Source organism: Ctenopharyngodon idella, chromosome 12 (assembly GCF_019924925.1).
Source record: "Ctenopharyngodon idella isolate HZGC_01 chromosome 12, HZGC01, whole genome shotgun sequence".
Lineage (NCBI taxonomy): Eukaryota > Metazoa > Chordata > Actinopteri > Cypriniformes > Xenocyprididae > Ctenopharyngodon > Ctenopharyngodon idella.
The window spans coordinates 26304667-26324571 of record NC_067231.1 but is presented as its reverse complement, the minus strand read 5'-3'; the positions used below and the strand labels follow the sequence as shown (position 1 = coordinate 26324571).

The following is a 19905-nucleotide window of genomic DNA, read 5'->3' as shown; positions in this document are numbered from 1 at the left end:
TTTAACAACTAAATCTACAACATGTTTCCACTTTTACCATAGGTGACTTTAGCATTACAGCAACATTCATTCATTCAAATGTAGCCTATGTGTCAGTATGGTCTTTTTAAAAACAAACAAAATTTATTAAGTTTATTGACATTAAAATGGTACTAGCAACACACACATATTTGCTGGTACCATTATATATACACATATATATACTTCTAACAGGACATCTAGAACAAAACATAGGAGACAGAACAACTACTTTTTAAGGGTGAGAACTGACAAGGACTGAAACAAATACGGGGTAATATGTAAAGAGGGAACAATAGGGACTGAACGAGATAATTAACAAGACACTATGACAACAGATGAACTGAACAGAACACAGTGCAAAACAAACTCAAACTCCAAATGAGAAACAGGCAAAATTTGACATTTTTTTATGTCAATGTATTTAACTGTTGAGATACTATAAACCTGTTGTTTATTCATTAGTAATGTCATACAACATTATTTCTGTCCACTTATTAGACAATATACGATATAAGATGCTGTTAAATGTTTCAGAATGAGGTATATGATTTCATTATATTATACTGTGTTGTGTTGAATATTATGTGGTGCCAAAACCTCATGTCTATTTTTTTAATATTTACAATGATGTTTAAAACCATTTTACATTTATGTACTGTAATCTGCTTCTGAAAGTTCTAATCACTGAGAGTATTCAGGGTGTCTAAAAGTGGAAGCAAGAAGTTTACAGTTGGGCGAAGTATGTTTTTTCTTACGTAAGTTTTGCTTACAGCAAATAGAGTTTTACTTTCATTTACTTTCATCTTTCACTTAGTTCAAAAGATGAGTTGAAAATCCTGCTGCTGTTCCAGACTTTTGATAACACAAAGCATGACGAGACAAAGCAAAGAGGAGGATCAATGATGATTACTAAAGCGTATGGATGTTGAATATAAACAGAATGTTCTCCTTCCCGTTGAGTGACATTCCTTTTCAGAACACACTGGTTTCCGAGAAGAAATAAATACATGTAAATATTAAATGTAGCTCTTAACCTGACAGCAGAAGAAATAGTTCACTTAAAAACATGGAATATAAAGACACATTAAATGTACTGAATAAGAAAAAAGCACAAATGAGGATTGAGGCTTTCAAGAATGCAAAAACACCAAAAAAGTGTCATAAATCGTGCATTATATTTTAAAACTTCAGTCAGGAATAGACTGAAATTGCAGCTGTTATCCAGGACTTGAGGACCAGATCATTCTCATTTGTGACTGAATCATTCAGATTAGGTTTGTAACAGCAGCAGCTGATTCACTGAAAAGATCTGAATCAAAAGATTGATTTTTTTCAAAATGGATATCATATCAGAACTCTCATTATCATACAATGAAATCTAGTGTAGATGTCAGAATGTTATACATCTTAAAAGCTTAAATTTCAGTCTGTTCATCACACAAAGCTAATGTAAGACCACTTTTATGGTGTTTATAGCCCTCAAATGAAACCACACTAATGTAAAACTGAGGTCTTTACAGTCTGCACATGATCAATGGGATATTTGTTGTGAGATGCTAAGTGAACCGGATTGTTTTATTTCTTTTCCTAAAGGAGACTGAATTTATGGCTTTGTCTTTTGCGCTTTTCTTAACTTTAGCTCTATGCTGCTTGGCAGACCAAACTTGACCAGCTCCTGTTTTATCTGAAACAAAAGATGGACAAACAGATCAATCTTTCCCACGTCATCCATTAGCACTGTATTTTGTATAATTAGTCAAGTTTGTATCTTACTTGCTGTAAAAAAATCTGAATGTTTCCACTCTGTGTTAGGTCTGAAAATGAGGAAAGTTTCACTTGAAGTCCAATGACGTCTAAAGGGGAACACACATAAACATAGAGTATACATATAATTATTTGTTGAATGTGTACATATTGTATGTGTATGTTGGTTTCTAAATTTGTAAACCGAAATCTTTTCCAAGTATGACAAAACACATTTTATGACGACGAACAAACTGATAGTAATGTGTGAGCTGTAAGGTTACCTTTGTTTGACTTTGCTCCACCTTCCACCCTGAAGGCCCATCGGCCGGGAACATTGACATTACTGGAGTTCTTGAGGTTTGAGATGAAGCTCCCGTTGATTGATCCAGGAATCATAAAGTAGTCAGTGGAGTTTACTGTGTCATAACCAGCCTAAAAAGTATGTAAAAACATTAATCAAACAAATAGTATATACAGTGCCTTGCTAAAGTATTCGTACCACTTCATTTTTTTTTTTTACACATTTTGTTATGTTGCAGACTTATGCTAAACAGCTTTAAATGACTTTTTTTCCACATTAATCTACATTCCATATACCATAATGACAAAGCAAAAAACAGATTTGCGACAATTACGCAAATGTATTAAAAATAAAAAACTGAAATAATTACATTGCATAAGTATTTTTCTGACCTTTTCTCTGACTGGGACACTTAAAATATAGCTCAAGAGCATTCTAGTTTCATTTGTAGATGTTTTCGAGTGGAGTTAACCTGAGGCAAATTCAATTGAATGGGTATGATTTGGAAAGGCACACACCTCAAAATGCATATCAGAGCAAAAAATAAAAAGCTATGAGGCCAGAAGAACTGCATGTACAGCTCAGAGACAGGATAGTGTCAAGACAGATCTGAGGAAGACTACAAAAAAACAAAAAACAAATCTGCTGCATTGAAGGTTCACAGAAGCATGTAGCCGCCTCAATTATCCTTATTGGAAGAAGTTGCGAACAACCATCACTCCAACACTCCACCGATCTGGGCTTTATGGCAGAGTGGCCAGACTCAAGCCTCTCCTCAGTGAAGACGCATGAAAACCCACTTGCAAAAAAATAGACAATTTGCAAAAAACACCTAAAGGACTCTCTCAGACTGTGAGAAACAAGATTCTCTGGTCTGATGAACCTCAGTTCCAAGCATCATGTATGGAGGAAACCAGGCACTGCTCATCACCTGCACGATACCATCCCAACAGTAAAGTGTGGTGGAGGAGCATCATGCTGTGGAGGTGTTTTTCAGCAGCAGGGATTGGGCGACTCGGCACAAGATGTAATATAAGTCTCTCATGTTCCCAGAATGTGTCTGTAAAGTTTCAGCTCAAAATATCCCACAGATAATGTAGCTTGTCAAATTTGCCCCTATTTGGGTGTGAGTAAAAACACACCGTTTTTGTGTGTGTCCCTTTAAATGCAAATGAGCTGCTGCTCCTGGCCCCCTTTCCGGGGGGCTCGCGCTTCGGTTGCTCAACAACAACAAAGCTGGAGAAACTCGCGCAGCCAAAATGACGATTGTCAGTAACGGTGTTCAGCCTTACATTGTTCAAACCGGAGTCAGACACTGATGGAGAGACTCAGGAAGAAGTTACAACTTTTAGAATGAAACTGGACGTTTCTGAATGGTTAGTGGATAAATTTATGTAGTTGCTGTGAAGTTGATTCCACTCATCTACTAGCATGTGCCGTCATGTTAATCTTTCGTGCAAATCTAGCATTGAACTGACCCTTCACAACTTCTGTTTGTGCTAGCATAAAGTAAATAGAGCTTATGGAGGCTAAGGGAAAGCACACGGAAAGTGAAGCTGCCTGAACCAAAGAAAAACATTGCATTACTTAAAAATACATTTTTTTTTTCATCTGCAGCTTTGCCTCAGTTGGAATCGCTCCCTCGTTCGGAACAACTTTGAAGTAAATCCTGCTAAGGTTGAGAAAGCACTCTGGCTTGAAGTGATTAGCGTACACAAGTAGGTTTTGCTTACTGTTTCTGGGGGATTTCTATTGAAAATAAAATAAATCCACTGCTCTTTTGTCTCTTCTGTGCAGCCAACGACAGAACAGTTAGCGTGCTTTGCTCAAACTTTTGCCATGGCATTAGAACTGGTACACTGTTTTCGTTTCCGAAAACAAAATGGCGGAGCCTGGGCTTGATCCCAATCGAACATCTCTAGAGAAACCTGAAAATGTCTGTCCATCGACAACCACATCCAACCTGACAGAGCTTGAGAGGATCTGAGGAGAAGAGTGGCAGAAAATCGCCAAATGCAGATGTGCAAAGCTTGTCACGTAATACCCAAAAAGATTTGAGGTTGTAAAGGTGCTCCAACTAAATATTGAGTTAAGGGTACAAATACTTATGCAATGTACTCATTTCAGTTTTTCCTTTTTAATAAATCTGCAAAGTTGTCAAAATGTGTTCTTAACACAGAAAACAAGTTTCTTTTACCTCCACTGGATGTCCCGTTACAGCAATGTCACCATAATTCATCAGAATAAATGAAAAACTACTGCCTGAAATTAACACCACTTGAAACGATGTTTCCTAAAAAGTTTGGGAAAAAAAAAAAAAAAAAAAAAAAAAAATTAGTAGAAACTTGCTTTCACTGTATCTGGGCATTACTGACAGACCTCATTGTTATTTATTTGTTTTAATTAATTATTATTTTCTCTGTCACTGTCATTTTGTGTACTAATGTATTCAATAAAGTATTTTAAAATTTGACTGAATAATAATTAATTGAATTGTGGATGAAAACATTCACATTTCAGAAGTTTTAAGTATCAATCTTACTGTGTTGGTCAAGGCATAGTAAGGGACTTTATCCCATGTTGCAACAAAGACCCAAGAAGCGTTGAAGGTCAGATTAGGGAAATGATTGTTTATATCCAGAGTGGCGCGTGTGAGAACACTTCCATTAGTGTACTGATGATATGAAACCACACCTCTCGCACGGTTGTCAAGGTCGGTCCAGAGACCAGCAATTATATCCTGGCCTCTATTTGCAGGAAATGAGTAGGGAACATACTGTGATGAAGGCTGGCTGAATGTGAGGTGTCCGTTATTATTAACCTGAAACATGAGAAATATTGTTTCACTGATCACAGATGAGTTTATAAAGCGTTCACCAATCACAGTTAGTGACTTAGTTGGTATCAAATTCTTACATAAATCTGCTGGTATGTGCGGCCAAAGAACAGAAATGGACTCAACAGCTGAACAACCGAGGAGTTTCCATCATCAGCAGCAGGATTTATTGTGTCTGAGTTGAATGGGTAGAATATTGGTGCTGCCAAAAGAATGAACAAAAAACATTTCTGTTCACTGATGTTTACATTTCACACTGATTTATTGGGCTCACGTTTGAATCTGGTTGTGATTAATGGGACGATGATGCAGAATAAAAAGTGCACCAGGTAACAATGTCTTTTATAAATATAATACAAAAATATAAAACAAAAATACACTAATATTGGCACCTTGGTAAATATAAGCAAATTGACCGAGGGGTGCTTCACATACTTTAACTCACAGAGGACGCCCCATTCTCGGGACATTTCTGAGATGAATGCACCATTAATTCAAAACTTCCTGTCTAAAAAGTGCATGTGACTCATCTTTATTCTAAAGAAATGTTTATACTTGATATGATAATAATAAATTTACTCAATAAATTTACCTTTCTGTCTTGTCATTGGTCTAACATAAATGAGTATAGGTGACTGGAAGTAAAACTAAAAGTGTAATTTTAACTATTCAGTATAAAACATATATATAAGTGGGAAACTTCTGATGTCCCTGTGTGTGTGTGTAGATATGTATAGTTGTACATGATGGTCTGAACATGAACTAGTTTCTTTTGCATCTGCAAATTTAAACAGTGTTTTATCTACAGTCTTTGGCTACAGACACAAACACACCCCTACTGAATGATAGATTTTCATGATATGTCCCATCAAAACTTCAGCAGTCAGTAGTAGGCGTTGAATACTACATTACCTGCCATGGTTGTGTTTGGAGTGACAGTAGCATTATTGATGGTAATGTTCCTAACATCTGTAAAACATTTAATGTATATTAATTAATAAACAGATACAAATATTAATTACATATGTACAAAATTCACATGTAAATGTATTTACTTCCACAGTATTCTAACAAACTCACAGATGTAATGCATTACTCAAACACATAGTATATGGGTGAAAGCAAAATATGCTTACCTGCACAGTATGTCAAATAGCAATTAATTGGGCGAACAAACTCATAGACGTAGTAATTGCCTGGGCAGGCTTTCACCTTAATGGGATTGGATTGGAAATAGCAGCAGTCACTCATCCAGTGACCGCAGACGCCTCGGGTGACCACTCCATCCTCAATTTTTGGGTGTGGACCGTTCAGCCACAGTGGGGCATGAGTACCACAGCTTAGCTTATCAACACATGTGTCTGGCATCTGAACGCTCTGACCCTGAATGAAAAGACGGTACCAGCCTTTCCAGATGACATTAGTGTCACACATTACTTTAGAGATAAGTTCATTGTAAAATGATAATTGTAACTGATTGTTGGTGGCTCTCCAGGAATCATCCAGCACAGTGTAGTTATAGCAGGGGTCTGTGAAAACATAAAAATAAAAAACAATTAGAAAATTAAATAATTGAAATTACTTTATATTATACACTTGTCACAAGCAGTGGAATAATAAAAAACACGACACGACAACCAGTGGCATAGTTCCTCAACAAACCGTCCATACCGGCGTGATGAATACGATCCTCAACTGGATGGAACTGGAATAAATACTTTAAATGTTGCGATCCCATCGGACTTATGATAGCTACCTGAATCATAACAAAGCACTGTTCGCCAGAGGAGAACTGGCCCCCCGACTAAGGCTGGTTTCTCCCAAGGTTTTTTCCTCCATTTTAACACCTATTTGCCACCTGATGTCACCTGTTGGAGTTTGGGTTCCTTGCCGCTGTCGCCTTTGGCTTGCTTAGTTGGGGACACTTGACATTTGATATTCAACAGTGCTTTGCATCTGCCTGCATTGACACCATTTTCTTTAAGAGCTGCTGTGCAGCCAAAATTATATACCAGTTTTCACTGTAAAGCTGCTTTGACACAATCTGCATTGTAAAAAGCGCTATATAAATAAAGGTGACTTGACTTGACTTGACTTGACTCAAGCGTTTCTAAACAATTCAAATGCAAGAAGAGGCAAAAGAGATCTCGATTCGCGATTGTGCGCTGTTTTCTGTGCACACACACAGCATGCATTCACACAGAGGTTCTTTTCAGATGGCGTGCGAACAGATAATCGACATCTGTTTCGTGACTCTTTGCGCTCAAACGAACACATACACACACAAAATGATCTCAAAACACCCTTCTCGACAAGTGTTCTTGTTTACAGTTGGTTATAAAGTCTTAAGTGAACCTAAACAGTTGAGATAACTTGAAAAAGAAATCGGATGTATTTCACCATATTGGTTCCGTTTGGTCGTGCATTAGTACCAGAGGTGTAAGTACTTGAGTAAATGTAATTAGTTACTGTACTAAAGTATCTTTTTGGCTACTTTGTAGTTGTACTGAGTATCAAAGATATTGGCAACTTTTACTCTCTACTTGACTACATTTTTGAGCAAGTAAATGTACTTTTTACTCCACTACATTTGTGATGAGTAATGCAATTAAAAATTACATTTTTCATGGCAGCTAACTTTTTCTGCAGCAGTTTATTTCTGCTATAAAGAAGCGATATCGCCATCTAAGGGCATTGAAGGTACTATATCTTGTGCATTTTGCCTTTACTCACCCAAAACTTGTCAACAAGGATTTTTTACGTGAATGTGAGTGCATTAGCAGGTAGTTGCTGATCGCAGATGTTTGATTTATTAGATGAGGAAATGACTGCAGCAGGTGATGAGGCTCAAACCAGCACATACAGTAGACTTTGACTATTTAATTTTACTTAACTTTGTTTTTTATCTGCTATATTGACAAGACCGTTTTGAAACATATTCGTTTACTTATGGCCTTTTTGTGCACTTGAGCTCAACTGAGACTTGAGAGTTTGCAGACGTTTAAAGTTGTTGTGTCGACCTTGATTTACTGCAACACTGAGGTGTTCAATTTTATTTTGATTTTAGAAAATAAACTTGATTTCTCATCTTACAAATCAATTGTTTCTTATTTTCACTGGCATGTCTCTCAGGACTAGTGCATCTCTGAGCCTACATTCAGCATGAGTAAAATACTTAAGTACTGTTAAAATCAGATACTTTAAGACTTTTACTCAAGTCGTATTGGAATTGGTTACTTGTAACTTGTAGTGGAGTCATTTTCGATGTAAGGTATCAGTACTTTTACTCAAGTATGGTTTTCAGGTACTCTTTACACCTCTGATTAGTACATCGGTTCCATGCATTTAGTGACAGCAGCCTAAAAATAACTGCAGTGTCATTAACTGTCAAACAACTTGTTTAATCTATATTTAATTTATACAGTGAACACTATGCATGCAGTGTAATTACAATTATATGTATTATTACATTTCTGTACCTAACTTTATTTGTAACTGTTCTATAGTATTTATCCATATTTTAATTTGTGTATTCTTATTTTTACTTTCTGTTCACTTGTCTTTCATAATAAAACAAAGTATACCCAGGGCTTTACCTTCAAGTGTTGTTGATCCAGATGTTGTTAATGGCATTGTTATTATATTAATGGAAGGTGTTGTCGTGGCAGATGTTGTTGTTGTAGTAGGCGTTGTTGTCAGTGCAGATGTTGTTGTCGTTGTTGTAGTAGGCGTTGTTGTCGGTGCAGATGTTGTTGGCGCAGGTGTTATTAATGGAAATGTTGTTTGTGCAGTTGCTGTTTGTGCCCTGGCTTTTACAGAAGAAGAGAGTTGATTAAATTCAGAAAAGGTCAATTCAGAAATTAGTTTATTTTCATTGTCTTTGCCACATCAAGACTATTAATCAAACAGGAGCAAATCCTTACTCAGTGACAGGACTGCTATAAGCACCAGCAGAAGCTGTGAAACCAGTGATAATCTCATGATGAGGAAGTCTGATAAAACCAGAATGTTTTCTGTAATCAGAGAGCATTATTAGAGCATCATGCACTATTATAAATGCATTTAAACCAATGTCAGTCTGGAATATCTCTCAAAAAAAAAACCATTATTAGAAATCAGATCATTCAATCAAATCTGACTGGAGTCATTTACATCCATTCAAAAACAGCTAATATTCAATATCGAATTATGGTAGCACTTAATTTGAAGTCCTGTTTTGCATGAACAAACTAAGTACTTATTGTAGTAATGACACTAAACTAGCTACTAACCCTGAACCTACCCCTAAATCTTAACTTAACCCATTTAGTGTACACTACTCAGTACTTTTGTGGTTAAGTACATTGTAAGAACATTGAAAGTGCACATACTGTAAAATAAAGTGCAACCCAAATTATTATTAAATTATCAAACATTTTTCTACTATGTTTACCTTACATACTGTGCACATACGTACATACTGTACATTCATACAGTACATTACACTGTACATACTATTGTAAATATGCAAAAAAAATATAGTAAGGATAAATAATCTAATCTGAGAATATAGAAGAGAAAGAGAAAGAGAAAGATTTGACTTACCTCAGACTGCTTCTGCTGCTGCTCTTGCACCTGATGTGGATCAGCAGGAAGTTTCACTGATTTTAAATGTGACCCGTACCTGTCTTTAGGAGGAAACAAACGCTTATCAGAGAAAGAGTGATCGAATGACTGAATGCATTAAGCCTAACGACAAATGTTTGTTGACAGGTAGCCAGCACTACAACAAATGGTTACAGAAGTCATTATGTCAGGACAGCTGTTTTCACTTCACTTTTGTATTGAAATTACATAGTCAAAATACTATAAACTTAGCTGCTATAAAATTATTTTTCAAAATTGTATCCACTTATTAAGATGCTTACATGTTTCAGTTGATTTTACAGACAGAAACCGGCAGGAAAATGCATTGTGACATCAAATGTTAGCAGTGTCTTGTTCAAAGTCAAGGTTTATGTAAAACTTGGAAAGCCATTATGATTTTCTTTAATTTTTTTTTTTTTTTTTTAAAGTATGTATACATCATGGAAGTATTTATTGTGATGCCTTTAATTAATGCTCTTTTAAATATAAGATGTTATTAAATCTGTATTATGGTAAAAACAGTGTAAAACAATGATTCTTTCATTTAAATCAGCTTAAATTATAGGCAGCACAACAAATACTTCTATGATGTATACATAATGCTAAGAAAAAGTATATATACAGTATGGGTCACATTTAACACACAAAAAAAATCATAAGAATAAAAATTACTTTTATTAAAATCTACAGTATATAAGCTAACAATTAGATATGATATATTATTTTTGCATTTTAGTCAAGCATTTTTACCCTATTTTACTTTTAATTTATTTTAATGCTGATTTTCTTCACTGTAATGCAGTATTTTTAAATTAAAATAAATAATTAATACAATTAAATATTAAAATCAGCATGCATTAAAGGCAGAGCATCAAACACCACCACCATCATGTGCACATACTATACAGTGAGATAATTATTTCATATTATGGACATTTTGGAGGGAATGTGTTTATGTGTTATCATGCAAAAAACAAAAATATCACGCGACCCGTACTGTCAAAATGAGTCGGAATGCGCACAGGCTAAACAAGTGGAAAATGTAAATTTTGGTCGAATTTAAGTTCATTAAGCCCTCGTCTAGCGACCACAATGCTCCAAATAGCAATGAAACATCTAAAAGTATCTTTATTTGTATGGTTTCTGAGAGGAGTACCTTTCCTTTGTCCATGAAAAATAAAAAGAAATTTTTCTCTGCTCGCTTCTGGACGACTGGCGCTTCCCCTCAGCACAAGTTTGGTATCGTTGTAAAGCGAAGCATTCCAACTTTGTGACTATTCATAGCGAATTCTCGATGACATGAGTCTGAACCAATGAAAGGTGATTTTCAAACTCATGGTGATGTAAATAAAATGATCTTACTCGCGCTGACTGACAGATCCGAAGCGCGCGCACAAAGACGCAGCGTTCCCGTTATAGCAGTATTTTAAAAAATATATAAATAAATAAATAAATAAACAAAAAAACCAAAAAAAAAACAAAAAAAAATCTGTCTTGGCGAGTATTCACACAAACATTTATGTTATGTTTGGTTAACTGTTGGGGAAAAACCAAAAAAAAATCTGATGTGTAACATTATATTACATCCGTGTGATACAGAAGGTCTTAATATATAGGCTGTCTGTTCCATTAATGTTAATCAAACAATTGTGGAATTATAGGAAAAAAGTTGAATATTTATTTCTTCCTATAGATATGGGTTTTGACTTAGTTTGTTCCAAATTTGGTGTTATTACCAGGGATTTTAAGGTATGGTTGCTGGTGATTTTGTTGTTTAGTCAGTTTGGTCCTAGTTATATTGACTCATCCATGAGAATTAGGTGGAAAACTGATCCATGGAAAATGCTAATCCATGCAAATGTCACATCAGCTATTTCATTTGAGCTTCCAAACCCAGACTTCCTCACATCCCATGATGTGCTACTACTCCACTATTGTTTCGATAGCTCCTGATTACATCAATGTAAATGGTCTCTAGCCTATATATATTTTTATATAAAACTAGAGGCCGAAACACATTTAGAAAGAGGAAACTATCATTACAGCTGTATAAAATAAAGCATCTCCCTCATTTATTTAATAGATTCATTATTAGTCATATAAAGCATTTTCACCAAAACAACATAGAGTTACAATGTTTAAAGGACATTTTAGTCATATGAAAGAACTGGAAAGAAAAGGCCACTTATCTTTCTAAATTCAAACAAATAATATTCCATGCATTCAGGAAAACACATTTTACAACACAATAATGACTTTCAATCTTCCGAGCTATTCTTCCTGTTTCACTTTTTCACTTTTTTAAAGCATTTACAGTAAGTCCAGTCCACTGAAAACTTTGAGTAAATGACAAATGTTCCTTGGCAACTAAAACATATGTTGTATGGAGTTGCACAAATGCCTTTAGACTTCAGCACAAGTTACTATAGCAACTGCTGCTATTTCATTTGCAAGGTTTTGTGTTAGCATTCTCCTGTTGCTTTCAATATACTGAAGGTTAATTGTTTGATCCCAGCAGGCTGTGGCGGCGCAGACAGATCAAACTAGCCCGGTTTCCTCAGAATGTAAAACTAATACAAAATATGTCTGCAATGCAGCATATCTGTCTTCATACAGTACTTTTGGGAATATTTGGTGTGTTTGTGTTGAAATGCTCTGGGCCCTCACCGGGTGTGAAATGTTATTTAATGATGTGACATTTGCATGGATTAGCATTTTCCATGGATCAGTTTTTCATCTAATTCTCATGGATGAGTCAATAAAACCAGGACCAAATTGACTTTATCAAGATGATTTGAAAATAAACTTGCAATACAGTTTTGAACCACTAAATGGCGCTTTAGGACATCAAAGAGTCTCCTATTGGAACTCAGTAGTGTTGATGGTATTTCATCAATAGCATCATTAGTTATGTGAAAGATTTGATCATATATAATAATTCATGAATGTGTAAAGCAGTCAGTCATTCTCATGAAACCTCTGAAGAATATGTCTAAATAAAAAATTCACACCAAAATCACAAAATAAGTAACTATTACTACCTCAGGAAAATATAATATTTTCATTTTTTGCATGATAACACATAAACACATTCCCTCCAAAATGTCCATTATATGAAATAATTATCTCACTGTATAGAAAGTGCACATGATGATGGTGGTGTTTGATGCACTGCCTTTAATGCATGCTGATTTTAATATTTAATTGTATTAATTCTTTATTTTTATTTAAAAATACTGTATTAAAGTAAAGAAAATCAGCATAAAAAAAAAAAAAACTAAAAGTAAAATGGGGTAAAAATGCTTGAATAATTTGTCCAGAAAATAAATGCTAAATATAATATATCTTATTAAATTATTTTTTTTCTTATGATTTATTTATTTTTATTTTTTTTTTTTTTTTGTGTGTGTGTGTTAAATATGACCCATACTGTATATAAATTATATTCTCCTGTTTTCCTGAAATGAGGCCTGTCTTTGGACCATTACAACTTTTTTTTTTTTTTTTTTTGCATTATGATGTATGTAATCATAGAAGTATTTGTTGTGCTGCCTTTAATTTATGCTAATTTAAATAAAAGAATTATTGTATTACACTAATGGCTTTAACATAATAAATATTTTAATAACATCTTATTTAAAAGAGCATAAATTAAAGGCACCACATCACTTCCATGATGTATACATACTTCTTAAAAAATGATCAATATGTTCAATGTTTTTAAGCTATTCAAATATCCTCAGACTCCAAACAGGACATGAACTAGCTCCTAAAACAGACTGCAATGATATCAGATCAAAGCTAGCTCAGAAATATCAGTAAAGACAAGTCCTGCTGGTTAACATAAATGGTGGAACATTTATAGATTGAAAGAGCGTTTACTGTTGTCATTCTTTATCACTCTTAATCACGATTCTTTGCTCTTTCTCACTGTCTTTTCACACTCACAGGCGAAACATCTGTGCTGTGAACAAATATTCATTAATAACTTACAAAGCCAGCTTACATAACATTTAAAGATGTCCTGGCAAGAGGAATTATCACTTGATAAGTGATAATTCATTTGGATGGCACTCAGTTTCACAGCATTATTATGTAGTGTTATATTGCACTATAAGTGACGTACTGTAACTGAAAAGAGGCTAACGTCTAATAAGAAAATTAAAAAAAGTTTTAAATGAAAAACCAAAATATTTTACAAGCAGTATAATTATGCATTCACAAAAAAAGTCTCATAAGAGAGTGAAAAAACAGGAGGAAAAAGAACAACTGCAAATTAAGTGCTTTCTATCCCACTGGCTCAAGCATTTTATTGCATGGAATCATCATGTCACAAACATCATATTCCGTGTCAGTTTTCCTATTATCCAATATGTGTATGATGATGTTCCTATTAAAGCAGGAAGGCAATAAACACTCCCGGGCTGCACGATATATCGTTTTAGCATCGATATCGTGATGTGCACATCCACGATAGTCACATTTCAGGATATACGCCAAGAATATGGACGAAGGACCAGACACCACCGTTCAAAACGCACGTGATTCTCGGATTAATTGCAAAGTTTGACAATCATACAATGAAAGTTTATCATTTGAACTTGTTTTAGGCCCTGTCACTTTAAACATTCAAGTGATTTTAGACCATTTGAACGCACAAAGACGCGAAAGAGAACTGAATTCTGAACGTACAGCTGTTTTCTGTGCACACACGCACACACACACACAACCGCGCAGATGCACGTGACACCGAATGCTGTTCCCTTTCACATCTATTTGTGCCTGACGCGAAAGAAATTGTCAAAAAAAATGGTCAAAATCCATGTAAAACATCTGGCATCCTCGTAAACACAGCTGATTGTGACTTAGGTGAACTAAACAATTGAGAAATAAAACCGGATGTGTAACAGTATTTTGGAATTGGCAGTATTTGGCAACTCTGTCTGAAAGCGACAGCAACCTAATATTCCTTTAACATTTCAGTCATGAATGTTAAAGGGTTAGTTCACCCAAATTAAAATAATAATATGTATTACTCACCCTCAAAACATATTTAAAACAATTCATGTGAGTACAGTGGTTCAACCTTAATATTATAAAGCGACGAGAATACTTTTTGTGCGCCAAAAAACAAAATAACGACAATATCTAGTGATGGCCAATTTCAAAATGCTTCTGCGAATCGAATCAGTGGTTCGGAGCGCCAAAGTCACGTGATTTGGAGTATGCGGTCTCTGCGGAACAAAAGTGGGCATTTCTGTATTTAATGGGTGTTTTCAAACTGGTGGGTGTTTATATATCATGCAATGAAAATGATCCCCTTCACCCGACCCCACCCCTAAACCCTACCCACACTCTGACGTGGGCAAATCAGGTAACGCTCTCAAAAATGCTTCTCTGTTTATGGCCCACTGATCAGCAGTTTCAGCAGTTTAGCAGTTTGATACACGACCCGAACCACTGATTCGAAACAAAAGCTTTGAAGCACCATGAAGCAGTGTTTTGAAATCGGCCATCACTAGATATTGAAAAGTCGTTATTTTGGTTTTTTTGAGACGCACAAAAAGTATTCTTGTCGCTTTATAGTAGGGAGAATGCAGGTAAAGTGGGCCACTTTTCGTTAAACGTTTATTTTAGATACCCAAGATGTTTTTTTTCTTTTCTTTATTACTTTTGTTAACTTTAGGGTCCTGCTATAATATTTCAATTTGAATACAGTTGATATACAGTGTTATTTGCAAGGTATATACCAATAAACATTTTGAGGTCATGGTCTCCCGACAAATTTCTTTTCAGGTAAAGTGGGCCAGTTGTTCTGGTAAAGTGAGCCATCCATGATTTATCAAAAATCATCCTGTATATTAATTAAAAACACATGATTTATAAACACATATTATCAAACAAACATATTCAACAACATATTTAACAAATCTAAAAGCATATAGCCTAGGTAAAATACTGAGTAAAATTAATCAGTTCACTTAATGCATGTGTAAAATTCAAAACAACTGATAGAAAATGTTGTGTTGACATTAAATTTGATGATATCTGAATATCAGAATATTCAGAAATCAGAATATGGATGAAAATGAACTCTACAACATATTAAAAATGGGACTATAACACATGCAACAACAGATAGGCTAACAAAAATTGAATATGAGGAATATTTAAAATGGTAACCAACCATATTGTAAAACTTTTTTCTGTCCACGTTTTCACTAAACGCTTTAAATTAACTTATATTGTGTCCATATTTTAAAATTTTATATTCTGCATCTACATGTTGCTCCTCTCATCCTTTCTTCACTCCACAGATTGAAATTAATGCCTCGACTTATTTTTATGCTCTTTCTTTCCTTTCTTCCAACTCTTGACTTGAATTTCCTAATGGCACACTCACTTCTGTTTTCTAAAAAGTAGGTTATACATGTCAACTATAAAATAATCAATGAATGTCAGTTTATTTAATGAATTTGAACATAATTACTGAAGGTTAAATGTTGCCCACTTTGTCTGAATCCCACTGGCCCACTTTATCTAACAGATTCAGCCAAAGTGGGCCAGTAAAATTTAAATACCTTACAAGAAAACTAACACATTTTTTATAAATTTTATTCTTTGCATTTTATTTCCTGTTTTCTGTTAAAAAGAAAAAAAAAAAAAAAAAGCATGGCCCAGTGTTCCTGTGGGCTGACAGGTTTGGATCAGTAAACAGAAGGCAGGGTGGGATTTGTGTAAACACTAAAGATCTACTTTCTTTAGTGTTTCTACTGGATACAATACTCAGCTAAACCTCATCTTAAACCTGTCTAGCCTGTATTATTTTTGTCAAAGTATAAACGCATTTTATCAGAAAAGCTAAACTGTATTATGAAAAAAAAATGCATTTATTTTGCCCATTACAAGAGCCTATATTAAATATAGACTACAGGGGGCGCTATAGCCTTGCCCCGTATGACATTTTATCCCATTTATATGCTCATTCCTTATAGAAATGTATCATAGTAATCATATAGCTTCGACTAAAATACAGTAGTACTGCTGATTTTGAGATCCAATTTATCATGATTTTACAGTAGGCCTAGAAACAAATAGTCTTTTAATCATATTGTAGCACAGCGATCTCCCCAGTTCTCACTTGGTGTGATATCCTACATGTAAATCTGATAACTGACAGACGGGGTGCTGATAATCCATAAGCAAATAGACCTCATGTGGACAGAGATTAGAGGAGTAAACGGATAGCATGACAGGGGCTTGTGTTCATGGATGGAGGTTTCATCTAATAGGCGACTGATCTGACTACGGTGTTTATGGGGCTGTATAATGGAGCTAATATTAGAACAGGAGATTTGATTGTGCTAGCATACTACTCTTACTTTTCCTGCTGTATAGCTCTAAAACTATAACATTTTAAATTATTTAAGTATAAGTATTCATATTCGCTACTTGAAATAAAATTTAAAAATGTAAACTGGAATATTTTTTAATTTTCATAACGTGATGTAGGCCTACTAAAATAACTAAAACTGAAATAAAATGAATAAAAACTCTATAAACATGTTAAAAAAAACTAATAAAAATGACAACTTTAACTAAAATGAAATTCATAACAGAAAAAGTGTTAAAAAAAAACTGTCAAACTATTAAAAAAAAAAAATTTCTATTAGCATCTTAATGGGACTAAAATAACACTGATATGTTTACTGTGCACAGAATGCAAATGTTTGCATAGATATCTGGATGACTGGCCAATCATATGCCAAAATGTGCACACTCTATCCCAAAATGCAATGCCAAATCCCAAAATTCCAGTCCAACTGAACTATACCCGGGATTGCAATAGCTTACTATGCATGACTGTACTGTTTACTAAACAAAAAGCATATGAAATATCCTCATTATGCCATGACAAACATTTAAAACATGATCTCATTACATGGAATATTTAATTATGTTTATTTATTATCAAGAAAACTTTTTTTTTTTTATCTGTGTGTTAAATTCATAACTTTGGATAACCTAATAAAAAAATTAAAGAAAGAATTTTTTTACTATTAATTTTTTAGTCATCACAGTGTATGACAGGTCATGATGAGTGCATTGCATTGTGGACACACAGGCTACTGGTTGCTTGAATAATATTTTTTTTCACTGAAATTTATCATTGGACGTGATGAAGTCTTGTAAATTTAAACATTCAATTGCTATAAGATGCGCAAGAGAATTCAGTTCGGTTGTGCGCTCAGAGTGACAGCTGCATCTCAGCACCGAATTCAAGCCTGGCGGGGAGTGTTATTGATTTCCTTGAAATAAGACAAGTTACGTGTCGCGACTAGTGTTGGTAGTAACGCATTACAAGTAACTTGAGTTAACGTAATCAGATTACTTTTTTCAACTACAACCTGAATTCCGGAAAAGTTGACGTTTTTTAAATTTGAATAAAATGAAAACTAAAAGACTTTCAAATCACATGAGCCAATATTTTATTCACAATAGAACATAGATAACATAACAAATGTTTAAACAGAGAAATTTTAAAATTTTTTATGCACAAAATGAGCTAATTTCAAATTTGATGCCTGCTACAGGTCTCAAAATAGTTGGGACAGGGGCATGTTTACCATGGTGTAGCATCTCCTCTTCTTTTCAAAACAGTTTGAAGACATCTGGGCATCGAGGTTATGCGTTTCTGGAGTTTTGGTGTTGGAATTTGGTCGCATTCTTGCCTGATATAGGTTTCCAGCTGCTGAAGAGTTTGTGGTCGTCTTTGACGTATTTTTCGTTTAATGATGCGCCAAATGTTCTCTATAGGTGAAAGATCTGGACTGCAGGCAGGCCAGTTCAGCACCCAGACTCTTCTGTGACAAAGCCATGCTGTTGTAATAGCTGCAGTATATGGTTTTGCATTGTCCTGCTGAAATACACAAGGCCTTCCCTGAAACAGACGTTGTCTGGAAACCTTTATATACCTTTCAGCATTCATAGTGCCTTGCAAAACAAGCTGCCCATACCGTATGCACTTAAGCACCCCCATACCATCAGAGATGCTGGCTTTTGAACTGAACGCTGATAACACGCTGGAAGGTCTCCCTCCTGTTTGGCCCGGAGGACACGGTATCCGTGATTTCCAACAAGAATGTTAAATTTGGACTCGTCTGACTATAGAACACTTTTCCACTTTGAAACAGTCCATTTTAAATGAGCCTTGACCCACAGGACATGACGGCGCTTCTGGACCATGTTCACATATGGCTTCCTTTTTGCATGATAGAGCTTTAGTTGGCATCTGCAGATGGCACGGCGGATTGTGTTTACCGACAGTGGTTTCTGGAAGTATTCCAGGGCTCATTTAGTAATGTCATTGACACAAAGATGCTGATGAGTGATGCAGTGTCGTCTGAGGGCCCGTAGACCACGGGCAATTGTCCCTTACGCATAGAGATTTCTCTAGTTTCTCTGAATCTTTTGATGATGTTATGCACTGTAGATGATGAGATTTTTTTTTTACGCACTCATTCACAGATTGGAGAGCCTATGTCCATCTTTAGTTCTGAGAGACTCTGAACACACAAACATGCCTAACTTCATTAATCTAATTTTAACTGTTAAAGTTTTTTTTTTAATTTGACCCAATTCAAAAATTTGACTTACACTGCTGGGTTATATACAGTGAAAGTCAAAAATTTCAAAACACCTGCTCAAAACCATTTTTTTATTCATGATTAATATTGCATTGCATAATGTGTGCTTATACAAACTGACAACCACAAGTGAATCGCATCCAATTATTTAATATAAATGAAAATAATAATTTTTGTTTGCAATTTCGAGCATTTACATTAGGAATATGCACTACGACTAACCCGACAGTCGTTTAAATTGAGGTTTTGTAATGACTAGTGTAAATTTAAAAAACCCTTAGAAAACGGTAAAACGTGTATACATGTGATTCATTTAAATACTTAATTTATTATTCGAATATACAAGTATGATACTAAATCCCACAGAAAAAAAGGGTTTATATTTGTGACATGCTGTCTTTGAATTTGATCATTGCACATTATAAACAAGACAAGCATTAGCTGAATAAACATTAGCCATATTTATAGAAAACATTTGACAATGAATAAACAGGACCAATAAGAGCAAAACGAAACGATTATTCAAGAATATCAAGTATAAGTAAGCTGAGTCCGATATATAACGAGGGGTTGTGTTAAGGGGTTTTATTTAACGAATTTTAAAACAGGGATGATAATACAAAATGCTTTCTGACATTCTGACCTAGCGCGTCAATCAATGATCTTCTCTCTCTCTCTCTCTCTCTGTGTGTGCGCACATTTGTGTTTGTGCAAACGCAAACCAGCAA

General features: G+C 34.8%; 1 protein-coding gene across 1 annotated transcript; it reads right to left on the bottom strand.

Moving 5' to 3' along the window:
- Window positions 1–90: 90 nt before the first annotated feature.
- On the bottom strand, window positions 91–9572 carry LOC127523751 (uncharacterized). The gene is made up of 11 exons (XM_051914814.1): window positions 9489–9572; window positions 8828–8917; window positions 8501–8713; window positions 6041–6433; window positions 5817–5873; window positions 4985–5106; window positions 4611–4889; window positions 4266–4361; window positions 2049–2199; window positions 1795–1874; window positions 91–1705 (listed from the first exon to the last, which is right to left on the bottom strand). Exons 2-11 carry the CDS (start codon window positions 8883–8885, stop codon window positions 1625–1627), a joined length of 1530 nt encoding a protein of 509 aa, XP_051770774.1. The 5' UTR covers window positions 8886–8917; window positions 9489–9572; the 3' UTR covers window positions 91–1624.
- Between the last annotated feature and the right edge of the window lie 10333 nt (window positions 9573–19905).